Here is a 24,637-nt window from a genome sequence, read left to right on the forward strand (position 1 = left end):
ATTTTTTAATGAATAGAAAGAAAAGCAATTCATTGGAATAGAAATCTTTTATAATATTATAAATGTTCTTACAGTTACTTTTGCTAATTAAGTGTTATTTTCTTTACAACAACAAAATAAAATAAAATAACCCCAAACTTTTCAACAGCAGTGAAGGTTTTTTTTTTTTTTTGATAATATTCAGTATATATCTTGATACATGTATTGTATAGCAAATTTGATTTATACAATTTGACCTAGTTTTCCAGTTTCTCACTAAAATGAACAAACAATTGCTATATTTCATTTTCGATTTAAGCAATTCATGATAATAAATAGCATTATTTACCTACATGTTATTCATTTGATATTTTGGCTTAATACAATATATTAACAAGTCATTACAGTTTTTACATATTTATAATCAATCATTGTTATATTTATTAATAATTATATATTCAAAACAATTAATACTTTAAAAATGGCATGCAGAGACACACTATAAATGAATCACTGAAACAAGTTTTAAAAGACTCACTTTTAAATGATTCATAGAAATGATTCAAACTCAAACACTATAAACACATCTTTTAATATTATATAATCACTTCTGACTGAGATGTGAGACAAGAAATGACAAAATATAACTAATTTAAATGACATTTTAGGAAACTTAATGGCCAAAATCATCAAGATACTGTAGGTTTTTGATAAATCACTCATCACTGTGTAAATACCATGACATGAAAATGGCAATCATTCAGTTTCAGTCTGATATCCGATAGCATTCACTCTATAAAAATATCACTATGCTATTTTACATAAGAGCTACATCTCACATGAAGGGATAGTGTGAAAATGAAAGACTGTAATAAGCGTTATAATCACGAGTGATGAAGAAGAATGATGAAGATGAAGCCTACAGCCTCTGTCACTTAAACGCTCTGTGTGTGTAACTTATAATCAGTGTTTGGTTGAGGCTAAATATAAACACATCATTCAGACACATTACACTCAAACGCTATGCAAACCCTCCCAACCATCCAACACACACAGTATAAACACACCCTGATACTCTATACACACACACACAGACACAAACACACGCAGACGCACCAGTGTGTTTCCAGTAAGTCCCTCCAGGAGATCGAGGAGTTTTCTGCCATCTCTCAGGTCAGAAAACATGTCTTTGATGGGCGCCTTCCCCGTCTATAACACAAAACATGAATAAAATGTTAAGAAAATGCAATAAAAAAAAAACATAGAAAATAAATAAATGAATACAAAAACAAGGAAAAACAAAGAAGAATTTTTTTTATTATTATTTTTTTTTAATACAGAGTAATTACCTAACATTTATATATATAAATGTTTGTTCTTTAAAAAAAAAAAAAAATTACTTACGATATAAACAATAGAATAATGATGTTATATTTATGTTACTAAGCACAAATATAAGGACGCAGTAAAAACAGTAAAATGCACCTTTATATGTTATTTAATATTTTTAATACAAATACTATTTGTATTATTAATTCTAAATAATAATAATAATAATAATAATAATAATAATATATTTTAAAAAAATGACGCCTAATTTCATGGACAAGTCTTAAATGCATTAAATGCAGACTAACTGTGTGTTCACAATTGTCATGTTTGGTTCAGTTAAAACGAACCCTGATGTGATTGCTCTGTTAGTGCGGTTCATTTGAGTAATTGTGAACGCTGCCATCCGAACCCCGGTGCGCACCAAACAAGTGGGCCAAGACCGCTAAAAAGATGGGTCTCAATCCACTTCCAAACGAACCCTGGTGCGGTTTGAACGCAACATGGACCAAATACTTCTAAACAAACCAAAAACAGGAAGTAATAACAAGATGTGACACTATGTGACATGATGCTTTAAGCCGAACCTTTTCCTTTTGCTTGTAGTGTTCGATGAGTTCCGTAATAAAATATATGTCATTCAACACAACCAATAAGATCGTGAATGTATCACTATGCCTTTAGGTTCGGTATCTTTAGGTTCACTGTCAAAAATGCCAGTGTGAACACTAAACAGACCAGCAACAAATGTATCATTTTCCTTTTTGGTCCAGACCAAATAAACCAAACTACAAGTATGAACACACCCTAAAATGCATGTCTAGGCTGTTTAAACTGAAAGAAACTTGAGTAACACTTTATTTTAAGTTGTCCATAATACAAAGTAATTACCTAATTAAGTGCTTAGCAATAGCTGTTGTACTTACATGAAACAAAATGCACTTACCATGTAACTAAGTTATGGAACAGTCTGTAATTACAGTTTGTAAATATATAGATGTAACAGGCAGCCACTGTTACACATATGTAACAGGCCGAGTCTGTTACACAGCTACTTGTACACTTAAGTACAATCTTGATACACTTTATTTTAAGTAGCTTGTCTGTGTACTCACATTTGTAATCACGTTGTATAAAGTGTGCAACACAACAGTCTTTTGGTTACATATGTAGCTGTGTAACAGACTCGGCAGTGCTACATCTACATAATTACAAACTATAATTACAGGCTGATCCATAACTTAGTTACATGTTAAGTACAACGGCTACTACTAAGTACTTAATTAGGTAATTACTCTGTGTTATGGCACCTTAAAAAAAGTGTTACCGAAACTTGCAGTGACCGATCTTAAAATATGTCAAATTCATTGTTTTGTCTCAAGATGCACACCGGTAATGTTTTTATCTAAGGCATATTTATAAAACTATGGCCTAATTATGGCTTAACCTAAGCCATGTCTGTGAAACCGAGCCTAAACATGCTAAAAATGCCACGTAGAGACATTTCTGACTACAAACTAAATCACTAAATCATATTTTGAAAGTCAAAGTAGGAAGCCAACCCAACAGTTCACTTATAGTTATCTCTCTATATTAATAGACTACACACACATTCAGCACTCAAAGAATAACATACATTATTTGTGTGTGTTCTTCACATGTAAATTTAAGTGGGGTTCTCTAATTATCATTAAATATGTGAGAGTGTGGTGTGATTAAAGTGAGAGAGAGCAGAGCTCTGTGACTTCAGACACCAAACACCACTGCAGGAAACCAAAGTCTCATTTGACCAACAACCCGCTCTGTTCAGTGTACTCATGAAAATGAGACTCTGAGATTCAAACAGACAGTCATGCTACTGGCTTCTGATACGTATGCAATTTAAAATAACAGTTTTCTGTGTGAATACATTGTAAAATGTAACTTATTTCTGTGATACAAAGCTGACTTGTCAGCTTCATTACTCCAGTTTTCAGTGTCACATGATCTTCAGAAAACATTCTAATATGCTGATTCGCTGCTCAAGAAACATTTTTGATTATTATCAATCAGGGTTTCTGCAGGTTTTATGAGGGTAAATTCAAGACTTTAAGACCTTTTTAAGACCAACTGAAGAAAATTTAAGAAAAAAAAAAAGTGATGAAAAAAAAAATCGAAGGGAAAACAATACAGCAATATGTTCTCTAAGCATAGTTTGAATTTTACTTTCACTTTCAAATTAGCGGCAATTCAGCGTCTAGCAATTGTTTGTCTTTAGTTCGTTTGAGTTATCCCTCTTTTCCTCACTTTTCTTTGGTAAAAGCACTGTGCAAATTTTACTTTCACTTTCAAATTAGTGGCAGTTCAGCGTCTAGCAATTGTTTGTTTTTAGTCTGTTTGAGTTTTCCCTTTTTTCCTCGCTTTCCTTCGGTAAAAGCGCCGTGTACATTTTACTTTCACTTTCAAATTAGCGGCAATTCTGCATCAAGCAGTTGTTCGTTTTTAGTTTGTTTGAGTTTTCCCTCTTTTCTTCACTTTCCTTTGCTTTTAAGTAGCTTGTAAAAGTGTTGTGCGCATTTTACTTTCACTTTTAAATTAGCAGCATTAATATAACATAACACACTTTTATTAACAAAACTAATTAAAATACACTATGTTATATGCCTAAAATAAAATAATAACTTGCACAAAGTTTAAATATGTATACAAAACTGAAAATCAGTAAAAACTATGTAACCAAATAAATAAGAAACTTATAACATTTATTAGCAAAAGGAACAAAAAAGCTTGGAAGCACAGCATACACCTTGATGTAATATAATTAAAAAAATAAAATATACACAGTTTAAATAAATAAAAATTAGCAAACATTGTGGAACCAAATAAATATGAAATTTCCACTATCACCTTAGATAAATGGCAGAAGTCGACAGGCTTTTCAAAATCCAAAATATTTTTAAAACGGGCGCTTTTGCATTTCGTTTTGAAACTCTTCTGCCATGGTCTTGTCTTTCTCACCTCTCTCTTCTTGTCAGTCAGCTCAACTCTCTTCACGTGATAAATCAAATCTTATCTGTGATGCGACTGTCGTTCGGCACACTGCATTGAGGAGCCGTGTTCAGTTTTAACTGTATTGTCTGTTCTCTAACTGATCAAAATGATTTTTATTACTATAAAATAGATCAGGTCTTCAGGTGACTGACAGATGAAGCAGCACATACCGCCATCTACTGCGTATTGTTTAATGAATATTGAGCGACCTAAACCATGGAGCACAGAAATTATGCTTTCACTTCACTTTTAAAATGAAACACGAGGAAACAATCCCTAATGAAAATTAATGCCATGATCATATGAATTTAAGACGTGCTGCTCTGATTTAAGACCTTCTCAAGGCCTTAATTCATGGAAAAGTGATTTAAGATTTTTCAAAGGGGTCATCGGATGCCCATTTTCCACAAGTTGATATGATTCTTTAGGGTCTTAATGAAAAGTCTCTAATATACTTTGGTTAAAAATTCTCAATGGTTGTGTAAAACAACACCCTTTTTACCTTATCAAAATGAGCTCTGCAAAAATCATCCCATTCTGAGGGATCGTTCCTTTAAACGCAAATGAGCCTCTCTTCACTCTGTGGAGTGCTGTGCTGCTCTGAGAGATTGTTTACTTTAGCCACATTTGGCATTTAGCCGCAAAACTTCACTTCTGCTGTAGGTGAAGCTGGATCACGAATGATTTGCGCGAACATAGACACATTTATGTAGATCGGGAGCTGCATTCCCTTCACAAAAAACACACATTAATGTTCAAACAACATGAAAAAGTGAACTTTGCATCCGATGACCCCTTTAAGACTTTTTGTTTTTTGAAATAGAAATCTTCTGCAACACTGCCATTGCAGTTACGTTTGATCTCCTTCATGTGTCCTAGCTGAATAAGTGTAAATTTGGATGAATTAATCTATGAATTTCATAAAATGGTCCTTTCAAGAATATTTGTGTTCTTTACATTTTCCTCATGTGCTAACATTTCATAAGCTACTGAAGGTCGAGCTGTACGGTTAATACAGTCTCCTCTGCATGTCATGCTCATGCCTAACAAGCACTTCAGCTTTGACTATATTCACAGTATACTGCAGAGGAACCTTGAGTGCATTACTGCTTAAGGGAAGAAATCAACAGTTTCAGATCTCCGGCAAAACGTGAGCGCTTCTTCACAAGACGCCACCCTGAGATCAGCCACAGAAGCAGAAGTTCAGAAGTTCAGCATGAGCTCTGTCATGACAGTTACCTTGGAGAACTGTGCGTTGATCCACTTCGTGAAGGTTTTTTTCTGTACAGCATCATGTTCATCTGAAAAATGAACGACAAGAGAGAGAGAAAGAACGTAAGAAGGGGTTTTATGGCACATGGCAATACAGCAGATGTTCATGTGTGAATGAACACTGCTGAGATCCGCCGACACTTTCACTTCCACAAACTAAAAACAGATCAACCGACACACAACAATTCTGACTAAATTAAATGACTTGTGTGTACAATTAAATTCACATGAGTATCAACCCTTCATTTATTAACTGCAATTGGATTAGGCCGATATTGGATACGGATTCCCAACCTGAATGAGTTTCTTTCTTCTGACGATCACAAATAAGGCTGTTTTAATGAATGTTGGTAACCAAACTTATGCTGGAACATTATGGAAAAAACATTGGCTACCGTCAACTCTTTGGTTACAAACATTCTACAAAATATCTTCTTTTGTGTTCAGCAGAAAGAAAGAAACTTCTACAGGTTTAGAACGACTTGAGGGAAGTAAATGATAAATTTCATTTCTGGGTGTACTACTGTATCCCTTTATATAGTATGGATATACTTTTAATGCTTTCAGTTACCAATAAGAATGTGAAAAACTCTACACCCCGCTTAATTACATCAACTCCACACAGTCCTGCAGATTTACGCCTGCAATTTCCTTACTCTTAACAAGGGGCCTTTAAACTAGTTACTCACTGACAGACAAATTTTAAATTGCAAGAAACCTTGAGGTGTAGGTCAAGTAAGGGACCAATAAGATGCTTTCTTGTAACTGTCAATCAAAGCACAGGAGGCGGAGTCTGTGTATGCAGCATCAATTCAAAACAAAAATGCAAAATTCAAGAATGCAGCATCAATTCAAATCAATTAAAAAAAGCATTAGTGTCACAATGTGTGTGTTGTCCACATATCCATGTTTGAATCCACACAGAGCCTGTGAGAGATCCAGTAACCACTGGAAAAGATTCCCACACACACATGCAAAAGAGTGTTCATAAAAAAAAACCCTGTGTAACCAATGTGAACCCTACAGGGATCAAAGGTTCAGGTCGCCTGTGCGTGTGTAGACAGTGACAGTGTGGGTGTAGATGAGGGCCAGAAATGCACTGCAGGCAACAGAGATGGTGTGAAGGAGAGTTCGTTCACCACAACACACACGCCCTAGCAGTGAGAAACAAATCTACCACACACAGGAAGGAACCGATCACAATCATTATCAACAATGCAGATGTCACTGGTCATCATTAAAACACCTGCACATGTACTATATATGTGAACCTCATAAATACAGTCAAAATCATCTTTGGCTTAGTTCATAGAAAAATTTGTGAGCAAACAAAGCCTACTCTTTTTCCATTTGCAACATTATCTTGAGCATTCATGAGAACACATGCCTTAAAAAAAAAAAAAAAAAAACTGGTCCTTGGCTGGTCTTAAAATTTTGAAAATAAAACCTCAGATGAACAACAACACATGACAAATTGCACCGTGTCTTTAATTATTTAACAAAAATAAAGCCAAAATGGAAAAGCCATGTGTGACAAAGTTAGGACACCCTTACTGTTTACATTGGAATTAAGAGGGTAAATAACAGTCAAGCACTGCCAATCAAATACCTTTGATTAACTGATCATCAGCAAGCCTGAGCGCCTCTATAAAAGCATAAGCTTTGGCAGTTTGCTGGTCTGGAGCCTTTAGATGTGTGTTAACACAATGCCAAGGAGGTAAGACATCAGCAATCATCTTAGAGAAGCGATTGTTGCTGCCATCAATCTGAGAAGAGTAATACGGCCATTTACAAACAATCTGAAGTTTATTCACAAGTGGGAGACATTTAAAACAGACACCTCTCCTTCCAGGAATGGACGTCCCAAAAAAAAAAAAAAAATTCACTCCAAGATCAGACCGTGTAAAGCTCAGAGAAATGGCAGACAACCCAAGAACTACACCTCAGACTCTACAGGCCTCAGTTAACATGTTAAATGATAAAGTTCATGACAATACCATTAGAAAAATATGGGACGAATATGGCATGTTTGGAAGGCTTGGCAGAAGAAAGCCTCTTCTATCTAAAAAAAAAAAAAAAAAAAAAAAAAAAAAAACACATTGCAGCACAGTTTAGGTCTGCAAAGTTGCATCTGAACAAAACACAAGTCTTCTAGAATAATGTCCTTTGAACAGACGAGACTGAAGTGGAGATGTTTGCCCATAATGCACAGCGCCAAGTTTGGTGAAAACCTAAAGAGCGTATCAGCACAAACACCTCATACCAAAAGACAAGCATGCTGGAGAAGGACTGATCATTTTGGGCTTGTTTTGTAGCTACAGGACCTGGGCACCTCACAGTCATTGAGTTGGCCATGAACTCCTCTGTATATCAAAGTATTCTACAGTCAAATGCAAGGGCATCTGTCCAACATCTAAAGTTGGGCCAAAATTGGGTCATGCAACAGGACAATGATCCCAAGCACACCAGCAAATCTACAACAGAATGGCTGAAAAGAAAAGAATCAAGGTGTTGCAGTCGCCCAGTCCAAGTCCAGAGCTCATCCTGACTCAAATGCTGTGGTGAGAGCTGTGCATAAGCAAATGCCCACAAACCTCAATAAACTGGAGCAACGCTGAAAAGAAGAGTGGTCCAAATTCCTCCAGAACGATGTGAGACTGATAAAGTCACACATAAAATTAATGTTTCAAGTTATTTCTGCTAAAAGTGAATCTACAGGCAACTGACTCATAGGGTGTCCTAACTTTGTCACACATGGTCTTTCCCTCTTGGCTTTATTTTTGTTTGTTAAATAATGACACAGTGTGATATGTCATGTGATGATGTCCTCATACAGAAAACCAAGAAATTCAATAGGGTGTCCTATTTCATGACTGTGTGTGTGTGTGTTTATATATATATATATATATATATATATATATATATATATATATATATATATATATATATATATATATATATATATATATATATATATATATACACACACATATACATATACACATATACATATATATACATATACATATATACATATATGTTTTAGGCACTTGTGTAAAAATGCTATAAAATGAGGATGCTGTCATAAATAGATTTTCTTTATCAATTACCTTCTATTAACTAAATGAAATCAACATTTGGTGCGACCATTCTTTGCGTTTACAGCAGCTTTTGCCCTAGGTGCACTTGCACAAAATTTCTCAGGTAGCTTTGCAGGTAAGTTTCTTGAAGCATCTTGGAAACGTTGCCACAGTTCTTCTGGATTTAGTCTGTCTCAGTTTTTCTGTGTCTTCATGTCATTCCAGACAGACTGGATGATGGTGAGATCAGATCTCTGTGTGGAGCACTGGCTGTTGTCAGACTCCTTGTGCAAACAAAAATCTCACTAGATTATTACAATTAATGGCAAACAGAATGTTTAGAAATGTAAACTGATGTTTCCTACTGACACACTACAGCAAAAGATAGAAATTACTTACTTTAAACCATTTTTTAGCTGGTGAAAATACTAGTGGCCTAAAACTTTTGCACAGTACTGTATATATAATCATCATTACATAATCTAAAAAAAAAAAAAAAAAAAAAAAAAAAAAAAAAACTTCACATCAGTGTGATGAAAAGAAAATATCATTCTCATTACATAACCTCAGAAAAAAAAAAAATTTAGAAAACTGTATAACAAATAAAACTTTTAAGGTATGTAATCAGGGACAGACTGGAAGCATTTTTGTCTAAACATTATTTGGTATTTTAGCATTATTTTGTATATTAGCATTTTAATGCACAATAATTTTTGTTATTAGTTTAGCAAGTCTTAAGTAAAAGGAAAAAAAAACAACACCATTTTGGTTTTGTTAGCACCATTCTGAGAATATCATATCATGAGATACCATGTATCAAACTGAATCATGACATGAGTGTATTGTTAAACCCCTAAGACATCTACTTTTTGATTCTGATTGTGGCCCAAACAAGTTTTCCTGAGAATCTCCTGAAGATCCTGCAAATCCTATTAAATGTGTGATTTAACAATGGTCAGAAACGTGCAATGATGAACACACACATGCTGCTCTGAAACTCTTATCACACTCACAAGCAAACACTTGCCTTTTATCAAAACCCTGACATTCCTCAAGTGACTCGCAGCCCCGCTCTTTACAAACACTGTGTGTGGGTACTGGCATTCTCTACATTATGAGGACTAAATGTCCCTACAAGTATAGCGATACCAGTAAACTGTGACCTTGTGGGAACATTTTTTGGACCTAATAAGGAAACAAGCTTGTATATCATACAGAATGAAGTGTGAGATGCTTCCTGTGAGATGCAGTGTTAGTGTAGCGATGGAAAATACAGTTTGTACAGTATAAAAACCATTACATCTATGGAGAGTCCTCTGTGTGTGTGTGTGTGTGTGTGTTATGACTGTCTATCAAGCTCTGCTGCTCCTCACTGCCTGACTGAAGTCATTTTTGCTATGCTGCATGGAGCACAACTAAATTACAACACACTCATTGTCCTTTAGCAACCCAGAGAACGTCTGAAGCCAAAGTTCACCTAAGACCATCACAAAACTGTCAGCATGAGACAAACTGGTGTCTATGATTAGGAACAGGGCTCAGTTTAATGGCAAAAAAAGCAAACAATTCCCATAGACGTCAACCATATATAGAGACCAGAATATTTTATACTTATTTAAAAACATTCCAGTTTTGTGTGCTCATTTAGATATCTAGCTAAACGTGCTGGTTTGCGTGCATTTTGTTCCAATCTGAGCAGGATCTGCTTATATGAGACATATTTTGACATGGGACATTCCATAATGCATAAAACTGCCATAATTGAGGCAGTGGTTCCTCCTCCAGTGTGAACTCATGCCCGAGCTTGTCTGCACAAAGGCAGAGGGAGGAAAAGTTCAAGGAAAGCACTCATTTATAGACAGGAATTCAAAAACAACACATTATTATAATAATAAATTAACGTATCTCTTATACTTCTATAAGTCAGACTTTGTTGCATCATGTGGACATACAGTAACTTTCATAACTTCATTTCCAGTCCACCATAAACATTTACTGAAACTAAAATGGCTCAGAAATCGTCACGTTTATGACAACACAACCTTAATCTTATTGAATGATTAAATTAAGCTTTACCAATAATCACCCAAAAATGATTGAGAATTGTCATTAATTACTTTTCTCATGTCGTTCCAAACTAGTAGGACCTTCGTTCATCTTCAGAACACAAATTAAGATATTTTTGATGAAATCCAAGAGCTTTCTGACACATAGACAGCAACACAACTGACATATTCAAGATCCAGAAAGGCAGCAAGGACATCAGTAAAATAGTCCATGTGACATCAGTGGTTCAACTGTAATATATTATAAAGCTATGAGACTACTTTGTACGCAAAGAAAACACAAATAACTTCTTCTCTTTCGTATCGGTCTCCTCTGCATGTTCACTAGAGTACCACGACGAGTATAACAGCATTGTAACAACAGCAGTACACAGAGGTCAGCCAATTACAAGAGGTCATTTGCATGTATAATTCTTAAAGCTACAACAGTCAAAAACCTGCTGTTGTTATTGGCTAAAATTAGGGATGCACCGAATGTTCAGCGACCAAAACTAATCCGCCAAAAGCAGCATGTATTTTAGTTGATAGATTTGTTTGCAGCTTTTCACTTCACAAGATGTTAACTGATGGACTAGAATGGTGTGAAGTACTTGTGGATTATTGTGATGTTTTTAATCAGCTCATTCGGATAGCACCCATTGACAAATATTCATCTATATTTCATTTATACAGTGAACACTATGCAGCGTTTACATTTAATTACTACATTTCTGTACCTTAAGATTACTGTTAGTCCTTATTTGTAATTGTTATATTGTATTTATCCATACTTGTATTGTGTGTATTTGTTCTTATTTTTTACTGACTGTTCACTTGCCTTTAATCATGTTTGAACTTTGTTAGGCTAGTATTTATTTATTTATTTTTTTGCTGTGGCATTGAAGTAGTACTTAAAGTGTGCCAAGTAATAAATAAAAAGCAAAGTGACATTTATATTTTTTTTCTTGCTTATCTGAAAAAAATGAACCAATCCATGACTCAAAAGAAAAAAAAAAAATTCCAGAAGTGAGTTTTGTGATTTGTTAAACCACTACCACATACAAAACATGTGACTGGAACATTAGCAAGCTCATTAACACAACCAACACTATAGGTACACACATAAAAACACCTGTATGTTGAATAAAACACAGTTTTACAGCTGCCTACCTCTGAGTTTCACACTCTGTGTAGCCATAAAGTCATAAACCAACAGATGACGGCAAAAATCAAAGAGCGAGCAAAAATTATCCTTTCCAAATTCACATTCCTCTTTCCTCTATGCTCAGTTATAGTAAAGAGTGACAGAAAAACACAGAGAGATAGAGCAAGAGGGAGGGAGGGAGGTGGGCAATGGGCATGTATGTTGTGCTCCACTGGTAGAAGACACACACGTCTCTGTGGAACGGCATCCCAGCATGCATAAGAGCGAGAGCATGACCGACTCTGTGGGTCACCCTGACAACCATATGGCAGGTCACCGTGACAACCAAAGTGAACGTGATGGAATGGAATGTTGGAATTCTAAATTTTCTTTGAAGAATACGTTTGAAAGTTGAACTGGTTGAAGTTGAATTTATTATATATATATATATATATATATATATATATATATATATATATATATATATATATATATATATATATATATATATATATACACACACACACTACTGTGCAAAAATTTTAGGCCACTACTGTGCAAAAATTTTCACCATTTTCACCAAAAATGGTTTAAAGTAAGTAATTTCTATCTTTTGCTGTAGTGTGTCAGTAGGAAACATCAGTTTACATTTCCAAACATTCTGTTTGCCATTAATTGTAATAATCTAGTGAGATTTTTGTTTGCACAAGGAGTCTGACAACAGCCAGTGCTCCACACAGAGATCTGATCTCACCATCATCCAGTCTGTCTCTGGAATGACATGAAGAAACAGAAAAACTGAGACAGACTAAATCCAGAAGAACTTTGGCAACATCTCCAAGATGTTTCAAGTAACCTCTGCACAAGTGCACATAGGGCAAAAGCTGCTTTAAACGCAAAGGATGGTCACATCAAATGCTTATTTATTTTAGTTAATAGAAGTTCTTTGATAAAGAAAATCTATTTATGACATTGTTTTTGACAGCATCCTCATTTTATGTGCCTAACTGTCTAAAAATTTTAACAGTACTGTAGCTTTGTAGGTGCAGGTCTCTTAAAGCATCTTGCAGATGTTGCCACAGTTCTTCTGGATTTAGTCTGTCTCCGTTTTTTCTGTATCTTAAGACAGACTGGATTGAATGATGGAGAGATCAGATCTCTGTTTGCATAAGGAGTCTGACAACAGCCTGTGCTCCACACAAAAATCTCACTGGATTATTATAATTAATGGCAAAATGAATGCTTAGAAATGTAAACTGATATTTCCTACTGACACACTACAGCAAAAGACCGACTATAACTGACTTTAACACAGTACTGTACATACATACATACATACATACATACATATATATATATATATATATATATATATATATATATATATATATATATATATATATATACACACACACACACACACACACACTCATACACAAGCAAACATATATGCACACACAAAATATTATATATTTTACATTGTGCATGACAATTACACACGTACACTACCTCTGATAAAACATGCAGCAGTAACACACACTTAAGTCACATTACTACTCTACTGATACACTCAGTGTGCATTAATGATACACACACTATAATAATAATATAACAAAATATCATCACACACATCTACACAGACTGATCTGAGTCTGCACGATCTAAATGTGTGCGTAAGAGCTTCAGAACAACCTGCAGCTGAAACAAAACATCTGAAAAGTGTTTTGTGAATCAGGAAGTAAAAGAGTGCGCTCTTACCTAACTCAGGAAAGGAAAACTTCTTCCTGTGTTTTCTAAAAAAGCTGCGCTTTCTCCACGGCAACCACTTACTCATGTTGATAAGGTTCACTCCATAGAAGAAGCGAATGAGTGGATGGAGAGATACACAGAGGAAAACAATTTACAGGAACTTCAAATGATGTCTGAGAAGAGTGATGCTGTTGAATGCAATGCATGCTGGGAGTAAACAGAGAACCTGTGGTGGGTTTCTCTTTAACCGGTGCGTGTCAATCAAACACACTTCACATCCTGTCAACGTCACGCACCAGACATCTGACAGAAACACAAAAGTATTAAATCACACCTAAACGCACACACCCCTGATGAAATCAATCAAATATAAGATCTAGTTCCTGCTTCCTTTTTTTGTTTTGTAACAAATTACTAAAAAAAAAAAAAAAAAAAAAAAAAAAAAAAAAAAAAACAACTTCCTCTTAAACACACAGTTCTTAGAAATGAAGTAATGAAGAGACTACAGCTGTGCCTCAAAACCTAGCGAGTCACCTATTTAAATATTATTGGGCAACATGCGCCTGAACGTGTCACTTAAACTAGCGCTCACATTTTAGCAAGTTGAATATATTGCCTACAGCTACTTCTGGGCGACAAAAAGGCAAACGTGTAACTGTTTCGATTTTTAAGCTATAATACTCAAATTTAACTAGTTGCCTAATTAAAAAGTGTCAGCAGACAGTGGTTTTGTGTGGAGCTCTTTAAAAAAAACGTAACAAACGGCCACCTCACATTACAATCAGGAAAAAAAGGTAAAAAAAAAAAAAAACATCATAAATGTAACTTTTGGGCATCAGCAAAAATAAATAAATAAAATTCAAAATGCATCTCAAAAACAATCAAGCTAGCATTTTAACAAGTAGTTTAGCAAAAAAACAAAAAAAACAAACACTATTCTCGTAACCTCAAAAAACCTAGCAAGCTGTCTAGCAAGACAGCATCATAGGCACAAAACTAGCAAACTAGTTACCTCAAAAAACCTAGTGAGCTAACATTCTAGTAAAGTGTCCAGCAAGAAAGCATCATAGGCACAAAACTAGCAAGCTAGTAACTTCAAAAAACGCAGCAAGCTAGCATTTTACCAGCCTGTCTAGCAAGAAAGCACCATAGGCACAAACTAGCAAGCTAGTAACCTCAAAAAAACTGAAAAGGCTAGTATTTTAACAAGATATCTAGCAAGAAAGAGAAACAAAAAAAAAATACTAGCAAGCTAACATTTTAACAAGCCAAGGATCCAGTAGGCGTTCAAACACTCAACTGATTTCATCAGAGACTGCGGAGAGTCACGTCCAGATGTCAGTTAACGTTATTCTTTTTAGCGTGGATTTGGCTTAAAAGCACAAGTGATTATAAGCTTATATAAGTGTGCAGGGATGTACAGATCAGCTAAATGGACCTTTATCTCACTTCCTATATCCCGTAAGTGAAGCAGTGTATCCCCACTTCCGGTCCCATCGCAACGCAATGAAAACTAATGCGAGAATCTCTCTTTCCTCTCTTTCGCCGGTGTTACTGCAGTGTACCTGGCTGCTTTTATTCTAAACAATGACACACTGCCTCAGTTTTCACGATTTCCTGACACAACACGGATGAGATGCGTGGGATGAATTAAGGTCATTATTCATTATTAAATATTACGCGGGAGCACTTTCGTGTGGAGTATGCATTTCGAAACTGAGGATGTTTAGGCCTACATCTCGTATCACCTGCCGAAATGTTCCTATTAATATATTTCTCTTCCAAATGTGCATTCTGAATAATAAATAAATTTAACCCGCTGCAGTCAATTTCGTCTTCTCATTAACAGTGTTTTTCTCATCATATTTGATACCTTTTTTACATTAAAATACATTTTAAATAAACACCCTTACAAAATTAACCATGGATTTACTATAGTAAATGTAGCAACCATGTTATATTTTATTTTTTCCGCAGACTGATTTCCATTTGTATTGCCATAGTTTTACTACACATACCATGGTTAATTTACGTAAGAGCGGTATTAAAATAGATGAATGAATGCACGGGCCTTGCCTTAAAGAAATAACAATGTTGAACATTTTACACATTTTCACAGTATAACGTGTTGACAGTGTGATTTAAGTATTATTTAAGAATTTTGGCATAAACGTGAATTACATACAGTGAAATGACTGTGAATGAAAAATGACAGAATAAAGACTAAAATTTATTACAAATGAATAAATATGTTGATTCTGATGTTATTCATCAGGTCTCACACACACTGCAGCACTGACGCAGTGTGGTGAAAATCACGCATGTTTAAGATCCATGGGTTTCTCAGATCAGTACGTTGGATTAAAACTGCAAGTTCCGTTGCGTTTTGAAAATTCTGTGCACAGTAATCATCAGAATATCTCTTCGCCTGTCTCTGAAAATGTCCGGATTTTGAAATCAACCTGCAGATGCTCATTTTAACAGGCTTTTGTGTAACTAGTGATTACAGCATATTGAAAAATATACATAACCGGAAGAATCGATACACTGCTTCGACAAGCGCTTCCGGTGTTCAATCCCGGTGTGATAAAGGTCCATTTGCTGTTAAAAATTAACCATGCATTCATCATGCAAAAATAAGAATTAGAATAATTGTAAATGGCGATTAAATGCGATGCAGTTGAAAATTTGGGTGCAAATAGGCATGCACCTAAGAAAAAAAAAAGTTAGGCGCACCAGTGCGACCAGTGCAAAAAGTGCCCTGAGTAACTTCAAAAAACCTAGCAAGCTAACATTTTAGCCATCTGTCTAACAAAAAAGCATCACAGGCACAAAACTAGCATGTTAGTAACCTAAAAAACCTAGGCAAGCTAGCTTTTTACCAAGTTTTCTAAATAGAGCAAGCTAACATTTTAACAAGATGTCAAGCAAGACAACTTTACATGCACAAAAAGCTAATACCCTCAAAAACCTAGCAAGCTAACATTTAAGCAAGCCGTATATCAAGAAAGCATCACTGGCACAAAACTAGCAAGCTAGTAGCCTCAAAAAAACTAGCAAGCTAGTATTTTAGCAAGATGTCTTAGCAAGAAAGCATCACCGGCACAAAACTAGCAAGCTAGTAGCAAAAAAAAAAAACCTAACAAGTCACCATTTTAGCATGCTGTCTAGCAAGAAAGCATTGTAGGGACAAATCTAGCAAGCTAGTAACCTCAAAACAACCTAGCAAGCTAACATTTTAGCCATATGTCTAACAAAAAAGCATCACAGGCATACAACTAGCAATTTAGTAACCTAAAAAACCTAGCAAGCTAGCTTTTTACCAAGCTTTCTAAACAGAAAGCATCACAGACACAAAAATCACAAGCTCATAATGAACAAAAAAACCCTAAGGCTAATATTAGTGAGTCCCTACCTATAAGTGTCATAGGCCCAAAACTAGCAAGCTATTGCTAGTAACCTCAGATAGACACCACATATTTTCAACAAGGCATTACTTATAATTTTTGAACAGTTTAGCAGTGTTGAAGAGTTTTTTGTTTATTAGTTTTAAAAAATAATTTGACGAGTAATCGGTCATTAGTGAAATTTTCCAATTTTAGTTCCAATTTTGGCAAACTATTGGTTGACCTGTAATCATAGCCCCCCAAAAAGTTTCAAAACCTAGCCATTTGCCAATCTATACAGCATATTTGGCCATCCTATGCACAAAATGTCTCACAAACCTTGTAAGCTCTCTACCTAGACAGCACTTGCGGCTGAGTATCTATTACGTACACCACAAAACCTAGTGACCTGCCCACATAGAGGACATGGGCATCGCAGGTGTGACACAGGGCCGTTTCTAGGATTTGAAAACATCTGGGGCTGGTGGCAAAACATCAGGGGCTAGCAGTGCTGGATGGAAGCTCACATCATAATTACATAAGATTTTGTTAGACACAGGTGGGTGAAACCGGATCCATCTAGGGAGGTCAGGGGGGCATGCCCCCAGGGAAAAAAAATGGTATATTTTAAAGTTAAATTCATTAATCTCGTGCACTTTGGGAGTTCAAAAATAAGAGCTATAAGTTAACCCATGTGCAGTGTGCAAACTGAACAAAGAAAAAAGGTTGATGATCTGACTCAGCCCTCTTCTGATACTCTGAAAACATCAGATCATGAACTCATCGTGTGAACAAAGTCATATTGTACTTTTGATTAAAGTTCATTTGACAGATACTTTGCCTAAGCAGTGGCACAAAACAACATTGTTACACTATGAAAAAATAGTAAATAGTAATCACTGCAAATAGCAAACATATCAAAGTATTGTTACAAAATTATAACTTTACAAAAATATATTACACAAATAAAATAATACATTTAAAAATATATATTTGCATGCAAAAATAGGGCCCCATTTTTTTCTTTTTCTTCTTTTCAAATTTTTTTTTTTTTTTTTTTTCTAAATTCTGTTTTTTTTTTTTCTGTTTTAATTTTTCTGGACTCCTTTTTAATGGGTAAATTTAATTTTATTAATCCAAAAACATGTCTAATTAATTAAAACAATGAAACTTATACAATTTAACTTCAATCTATCAAAAGTTAAGTTATGTTTAGGGCCCTATGAAATGTTTTATTTTTTCTCACCTTATATTTTATTGTTTTATTTGTTTTAGCATGTCTGCTTATTTAAATGCATCAAACAACTTTTATTTATTTCTACAACAGCCTTATGAAATAATGTGTTGAGTATTTTATTTTTTTCTGGTTATGAAATAAAGGCATGAAATATTAATTTATCTTTTAATTCATGAAAATTAAATTTTATTTTTGGCAAATAAAGGGAATGTACTAATAAAATTTAAAAGATGGAAGAAACATTGTGTAACAAAGTTTTAGTAATTTTTCAACAGTAGTAGTAGTAGTACTGTAGGTACATACATTTTACTGAATGATAGTAATATATTTCTGCCACAATGTCTACAAGCTAAACCGTACTTTTATTTTGACGGGTTTCTGTGAATACCTTTACATTTCTGTGAGTATATAACCTTGGTTTACTCAAATGAAACTGTGAGGTGCTCACTAAGTACTCTCCAAGCCGTTCTGGAGATGTTGTTCATGCATTTTTTTTTTTATGGCAGACGCTGAAATCACTGCGAGCGTCACGTGTAGTAAAGGAAACCATGCCTGCGTCTGCACCATTCATTCATAAAGAGACACGCAGAACATGCAGGATTCATATTTAAATGGCATTTTGCGGCATTATTTACAGATACTAGTCGCGATTTGTTTGAAGTGTAATGATCGGCTTTTGATTAATTCATTCCAACTTTGACAAATTCTGTGAATTCCTCAGAAATCATAAGGCCATACAAAAACATTGGGGCTAAAGAAAAATCTTTCAGGGCTCGAGCCCCGAATCACTAGCCCTAACGACGCCCCTGGTGTGACATGAATTTTTAATTCAAAGATTGCCACCTACATGCTATTATGTGCTTCCCAGGTGGATAAAAAATGTGTAGGTAGGCCACTTAAATTTGAGACACAGCCTAAATGTTTTTCTCTGATTTCTTGAATCCCAGAGCACCATCTGTTGTGTGCTCCTATCACACACGAGTGACTCATTACGGTCTGGGCTGGGCAGAGTAAATATCCGAGACACGGCGAGGGGTCTGAAAACACATGGCCTATGGATTCATCTGTTGATTCTGTTCTCCTCTGAGGTGTTGCGAAGGTCAGGACGTGTTACGAACAACTAAACAAACACACAGAGAGAAAAGAGGAACAGAAAGGACTGCAGAAGGTTTTCTCTTTCATTTTCACTTTCCACTTGTGAATGACGTCTGTGTGTGTTTTGAGCAACAGAAACTGACAACTAGTCAACTTAGAGCTTAACTACTCATATGCACACAAGAGCCAAGGGTGTTAATTTAGTGCTGCCTGTATACTTTTTTGAAGTGCCTGAACATTTTGAAGGAATAAAGAGGGCGTAGTGCGTGTCATCAGGATAAAGTGACACCCCATGCTCGCAGCATGCACTGCTTCACGCCCTGTGTCATCATGATCAGTCCAGCTGAAATTCACCACATCCCTGTTCCTTCACTCTGCTGTTTTTAGAGTCTGACTCACAGATCCAAACACAAAACTGTCTTCATACTGTAAAAACAACAGCCATTCAATCCAAAAGCCACATTAAACTAAAACAATTACAGAAACAAAATACATTATGATGTTTTATGTCAGTGTGGAGCCAAAAACACTTTTGTTTAAAAACTGCAGGGCATTAGCTAAAGCTAAACTACTAGAATACATTCAGCTCAGATCCATATAAGGGATAGTTTACCCAAAAATGAAGATTTCAAACCTATCAGACTTTCATTCATCATCAAAACACAAATGAAGATATCTGTAATGTTCTTTCATCATTGAAAGTCCATGTAAGCAAAACTTTGACCCTTCAAACTGTTCATAAAGACACTGCAAAAGTAATCCATATCAATGAAGCGGTTTATTCCATGTTTTTGGAAGGACACAATCACTTAATATGGATTTAACACAGGTATGACAGGTTTGGTGGTATGGGTAGGTTTAAAGGTGGGTTAAGGTATAAAGAATGGGATTTTACAATTACAGAAATTAATTGCAGATGTAATTGCATGTAGGTATTTTTAGAAATATATGTACTTAAGTGCATTGTATTAAACGATTAACTCAAATGTAAGTACATCGTAGTTAAGGCCACCTAATATAAAGAGGGATCATATATAATTTTTTACCAACACACATACATAGAGCAAATATGGTAAAAAGCAGCTGAACTGCTCAAGAACAACCCTCACTGTGTGTCAAAAAAGCATGATTTGCGTGACTTTCATGGATGGATAAAAAAAAAAAATGAGAGAATATTATTATCTTCATTTGTGTTTTAAAAGTGAAAGAAAGACTCATGAGTTTGGAATAACATGAGAGTGAGTAAATGATGACAGTGTTTATTTTTGGGTAACGTATCCCTCTAAACTCTATAGTTCACTATATAGCCAGAAACATAGTAATAAGCATTTTAAACGAGCAGTCCTGAAAACACACACACATTGTTTTATAGAAATTTACCAAATAAGCCAGGCTGATTTCAGTTAGTCTGACTTATTGTCACTTGATTTGGAAATTTATCCCGGAAACCAACGTAGTCCAGGGCAGGCTAACTGTCAGGCTAAGCTTAGTACAAAAGTTCAAAAGTAAATAATTAAACATAAAACATTGACCTGAGTTAATTTTTTTGTGAAGAAAGCCGTTACAAGGAAGTGCAAGTTCAAACTAGACGGACGTTTAAAGGAGAAGTCCACTTTCAAAACAAAGATTCACATACAATGTACTCAGCCCCTTGTCATCCAAGAGGTTCATGTCTTTCTTCAGTCGTAAAGAAATTATGTTTTTTGAGGAAAACATTTCAGGATTTTTCTCCATATAATGGACTGATATGGTGCCCCGAGTCTGAACTTCCAAAATGCAGTTTAAATGCGGCTTCAAATGATCCCAAATGCGGTTGTAAACGATCCCAGCTGAGGAAGAATGATCTTATCTAGCAAAACGATCGGTTATTTTCATTAAAAAAAATACAATTTAAATACTTTTTAATCTAAAACGCTCATCTTGTCTTGCTCTCCCTGAGCTCTGTGTATTCTGGTTCAAGACAGTTGTCGAAAATATGTATGTCGAAAAACTCATATCGTATTTTCTCCCTCAACTTCAAAAATCTTTTCAAAATCATCCTGCACAAACTTAAATTGTCATTTATGTAACTTTTTGAGCCTCTATTGATTTGTTAGGTTATTTTAAGTCAGATTTCAGACTTTAATCCTCACTTTTCTTAGTGTCTTTTATGAAACAGCCCCCTGGTTTGCTTTTCTCTTAGCCCAGTTAAACAGGCTGTGAGACCATTTTAAACCAGCTATGACCATCAAACCAGCTTTGGCTGGTTTAAGTGTTTTTTGTCTAGTTTTCGATCCTCTCTTTCAACACTGACAGCTTGTGTGTTGTATGAGAAACTCTGAGTATTATGGTGACGCTTACATTGTTACTACAGCAACCAATGTAGATACACCGGATATAGATGACACTGTCTGAACAAACAGATCAGATTTCATAACTTACAAACAGTGCTGAAGATCACATCGAAAAATAATTAACAGAACCAAAGCAAACTTCACACACGAATGATGTGGACATGACAGGAGGGGTTTACACACACACACAAACGTTTGTTTTTGTGAATTGTGGGGACTTTCCATAGACTTCTATAGTTTTTATACTGACTAAACAATATTTTCTATCCCCTAACCCAACCCTAACCCTAAACTACCCCTTACAGAAAACATGTTTGCATCGTTACATTTTCAGATAAAGATCATTTACTATTTTTAATAATTTTTTAACATCGTGGGGACTGCAGGCCAGAAAAATTTGGTCCCCACAATGTAGCAAAAACAAGTACACACACTCCCTCCCTCTGTGTTTACATATTATCTAAAGCAGACTTTCAATCAAATCTTAAAAGTTCTCTACCAAGGTCACTGGCCTTCAGAACAAAAGAAGTAGGTGTGTGTGTGCATGCCTACTTAACCATATTTTGGAGACAAATTTACCCAGAAGTGAGCAAAATCGGACAAAAACTCCTTTTGGGAGCACGCTCATTTAAAAAAAAAAACTGTCTAAAAATAAAGTAAATGAGGGATTTAAGTGTGTGCATGTATGTGTGTGTGTGTCTGTGTGAGTGACTGTGCAAGTGAGAGAGAGAGAGAGAGATGATTGTTTCCTCCACTGCACAGGAACAGGTTAGTATATGTGAAATGATTTTCCAGTGGCTGTTCCACCAAAGCACATACCTTATTCTACACACTGTTATTGTCTCTAGACATTCAGCTCAAACACACTCCTCAATGGTTTTCCAGCACACACATCCCCTCCATAATGACGGCTCTGAATATAGACTTTCCCTTTCTCAGCTCACCACACCCTCCTCAGATATTCACACACACGGGTGGTGACATCAGTCAGCATGAGGGAATGCAGGAACTTCACTTCTCTCTGTGTCTTCAGGTCTTTCTTTCATGCCTTTTCATTGGTTGCACTCTTAGCAGTGTTTACCCAGTCATACTTACTGTTTAGGGTTTAATCAATGAACCAAAACTCTATGCAATCAACCTCAAGGCCTGTTTAAACCAAGACAAAAGTTCAGTTCAATCTGAATGAACAGCAGTTAATGTGTCTGACATGAATATTCACAGGTGTTTAATCTCTTTTCCATTGCACAGCGAATAAAACTTGTGTCTGGAGCCACTGCTGTCTGGAGACAGTGCTGTTTAATTTGGTGGCACTCATGAACAGACTGTTTTGCTAAACAACAGTGAATAACAGAGGAAGAACCCAAAACCATCCCTCTTTCTCTGTCCTCTTTTGTTTGGTGCTGTTTGATAAATGTGTTTGACTGTCTTGTTTGCTACTTTTAGACTAGTCGTAGTGCACATCCCTAGCAAAAACGCACATTTCCATGCATCTACACAGACTCAATTCCCACATGCATGTGTTTTTAGAGACTCATTTCAAAAGCAGACTACTTTCCACTCACAGTCAGATGAATAATACCATTCTTTCTGAGAGCTCTGAGTGAGTCTACATTTTCCACACAGTGAAGTTTAATGTGGGCTTTGGGTCTCAACTACACACACACACACACACACACACACACACACACGCACACAGAGGCCAGTCAAGACGGAGTTTAATGAGACCCAAAACAATAGACAAGCTATTTGGTGCTTCCTGCTTCTATTACTACTGTTTCTCATTCAGTAATATCCTGAATACATCCTGGTCACACACATGAGCCAGCCAATGACAGCAGAAGAACACAGTGAGAGAGATTTGTGCGTAATGAGATCGCCTTGGGTGAATTTCCTTTATTTGCTTACACGGTTTTCCGCGGTTCAGGGTTTCAGGTGACACACAAACACATGGTGTCCATTTCACAAGAACAATCTCAGGTAATAAGGTCACTGAACTCACAGCAGGGTGTCAAAAGCGCAGTCTCAGAGCAGAGCTACCCTTCACTGGGTCAATCTCGCCCTTTGCGCAGCATGCTTGGCTAAACCCTTGAGTCAGACGGATCCGAAGACATGCTGAGATATAAAGTCACGTTGCAAACTCTGAACTCACGCTGTGAGATATGAAGTCGCAATTACGAGAAAAAAATGCAGTTATCTTTTTCTACACTCAAAACACTCTCTCCTTCACTAGTCAACCAATGGTCACTAATGGTCACTTTCACTTTTTTCCGAGTACTGCACAGAGCTGTCAGCTGATAGAACACACCAGTAATATGAAAGGACAAACGGATCAGAGACGTCATACCAACAGAGCTCCCATAGGTTATTCAAAAACTGCCTGATGCACAGAATCACACTAAACTAGTGAAAATCACAAGCTGCAATTTGAAACAGGTTGCTAGAAGTTGCACTTCTGAGGATCAAGGGAAATTATTCACTGGCTTTGCCAAAGTTAGTGGTACAGAGTTAAATACATTTACAGCGGGTACCAGGTAAAAATCTTTTTTTTTTTTTTTTTTTTTTTTTTCAAAATTCAGTCTTTATTGCTATCTTTTTTGGGGGTCATTCAATATCAAATCAACCAAATTTCAAAAAAATTCCCCGGCTCAAATTTTTGATTTTGCTAATGCTTTTGATAGAAAAGATAGACATGTATAGTGATATTAAATGTCAAAAATATTATGCCAAAATATTAAATGTCATGGATGAATATTTACTGAGTAATCCACTATTTTGTAGAGGGGGGTCAAAATGGCAATTTTCACCTGAGATTCAGAGTCAAGTTACAGGGGGGGTAAAAATGATTTCAGAAAGATGGCAGCACCACAATGTTACTTTTACACAGAGATTGGTAGATCTGTCAGTAAAAATTGTTGGCTTATCAATCTTCGTTGCATTACTTACCAATGGTTATCATTC

General features: G+C 35.7%; 1 protein-coding gene across 7 annotated transcripts in view; it reads right to left on the bottom strand.

The window, feature by feature from the left end:
• Window positions 1–24,637, bottom strand: part of LOC127155073 (utrophin) — a 280,024-nt gene that overhangs the window by 242,195 nt on the left and 13,192 nt on the right. For 5 of the 7 annotated variants that reach the window (XM_051097036.1, XM_051097040.1, XM_051097038.1 and 2 more), the window contains exons 3-4: window positions 5,578–5,639; window positions 1,096–1,188 (exon numbers count right to left, since the gene is read on the bottom strand). In XM_051097036.1, coding sequence (XP_050952993.1) covers window positions 1,096–1,188; window positions 5,578–5,639 — 155 coding nt within the window. Of the gene's footprint in view, window positions 1–1,095; window positions 1,189–5,577; window positions 5,640–11,905; window positions 12,028–13,637; window positions 13,820–24,637 lie in introns of those variants that run through there. The other 2 variants (XM_051097037.1, XM_051097039.1) reach the window with 2 other exon arrangements.

The sequence above is a fragment of the Labeo rohita genome, chromosome 23 (genome assembly GCF_022985175.1).
Source record: "Labeo rohita strain BAU-BD-2019 chromosome 23, IGBB_LRoh.1.0, whole genome shotgun sequence".
Classification (NCBI taxonomy): Eukaryota; Metazoa; Chordata; class Actinopteri; order Cypriniformes; family Cyprinidae; genus Labeo; species Labeo rohita.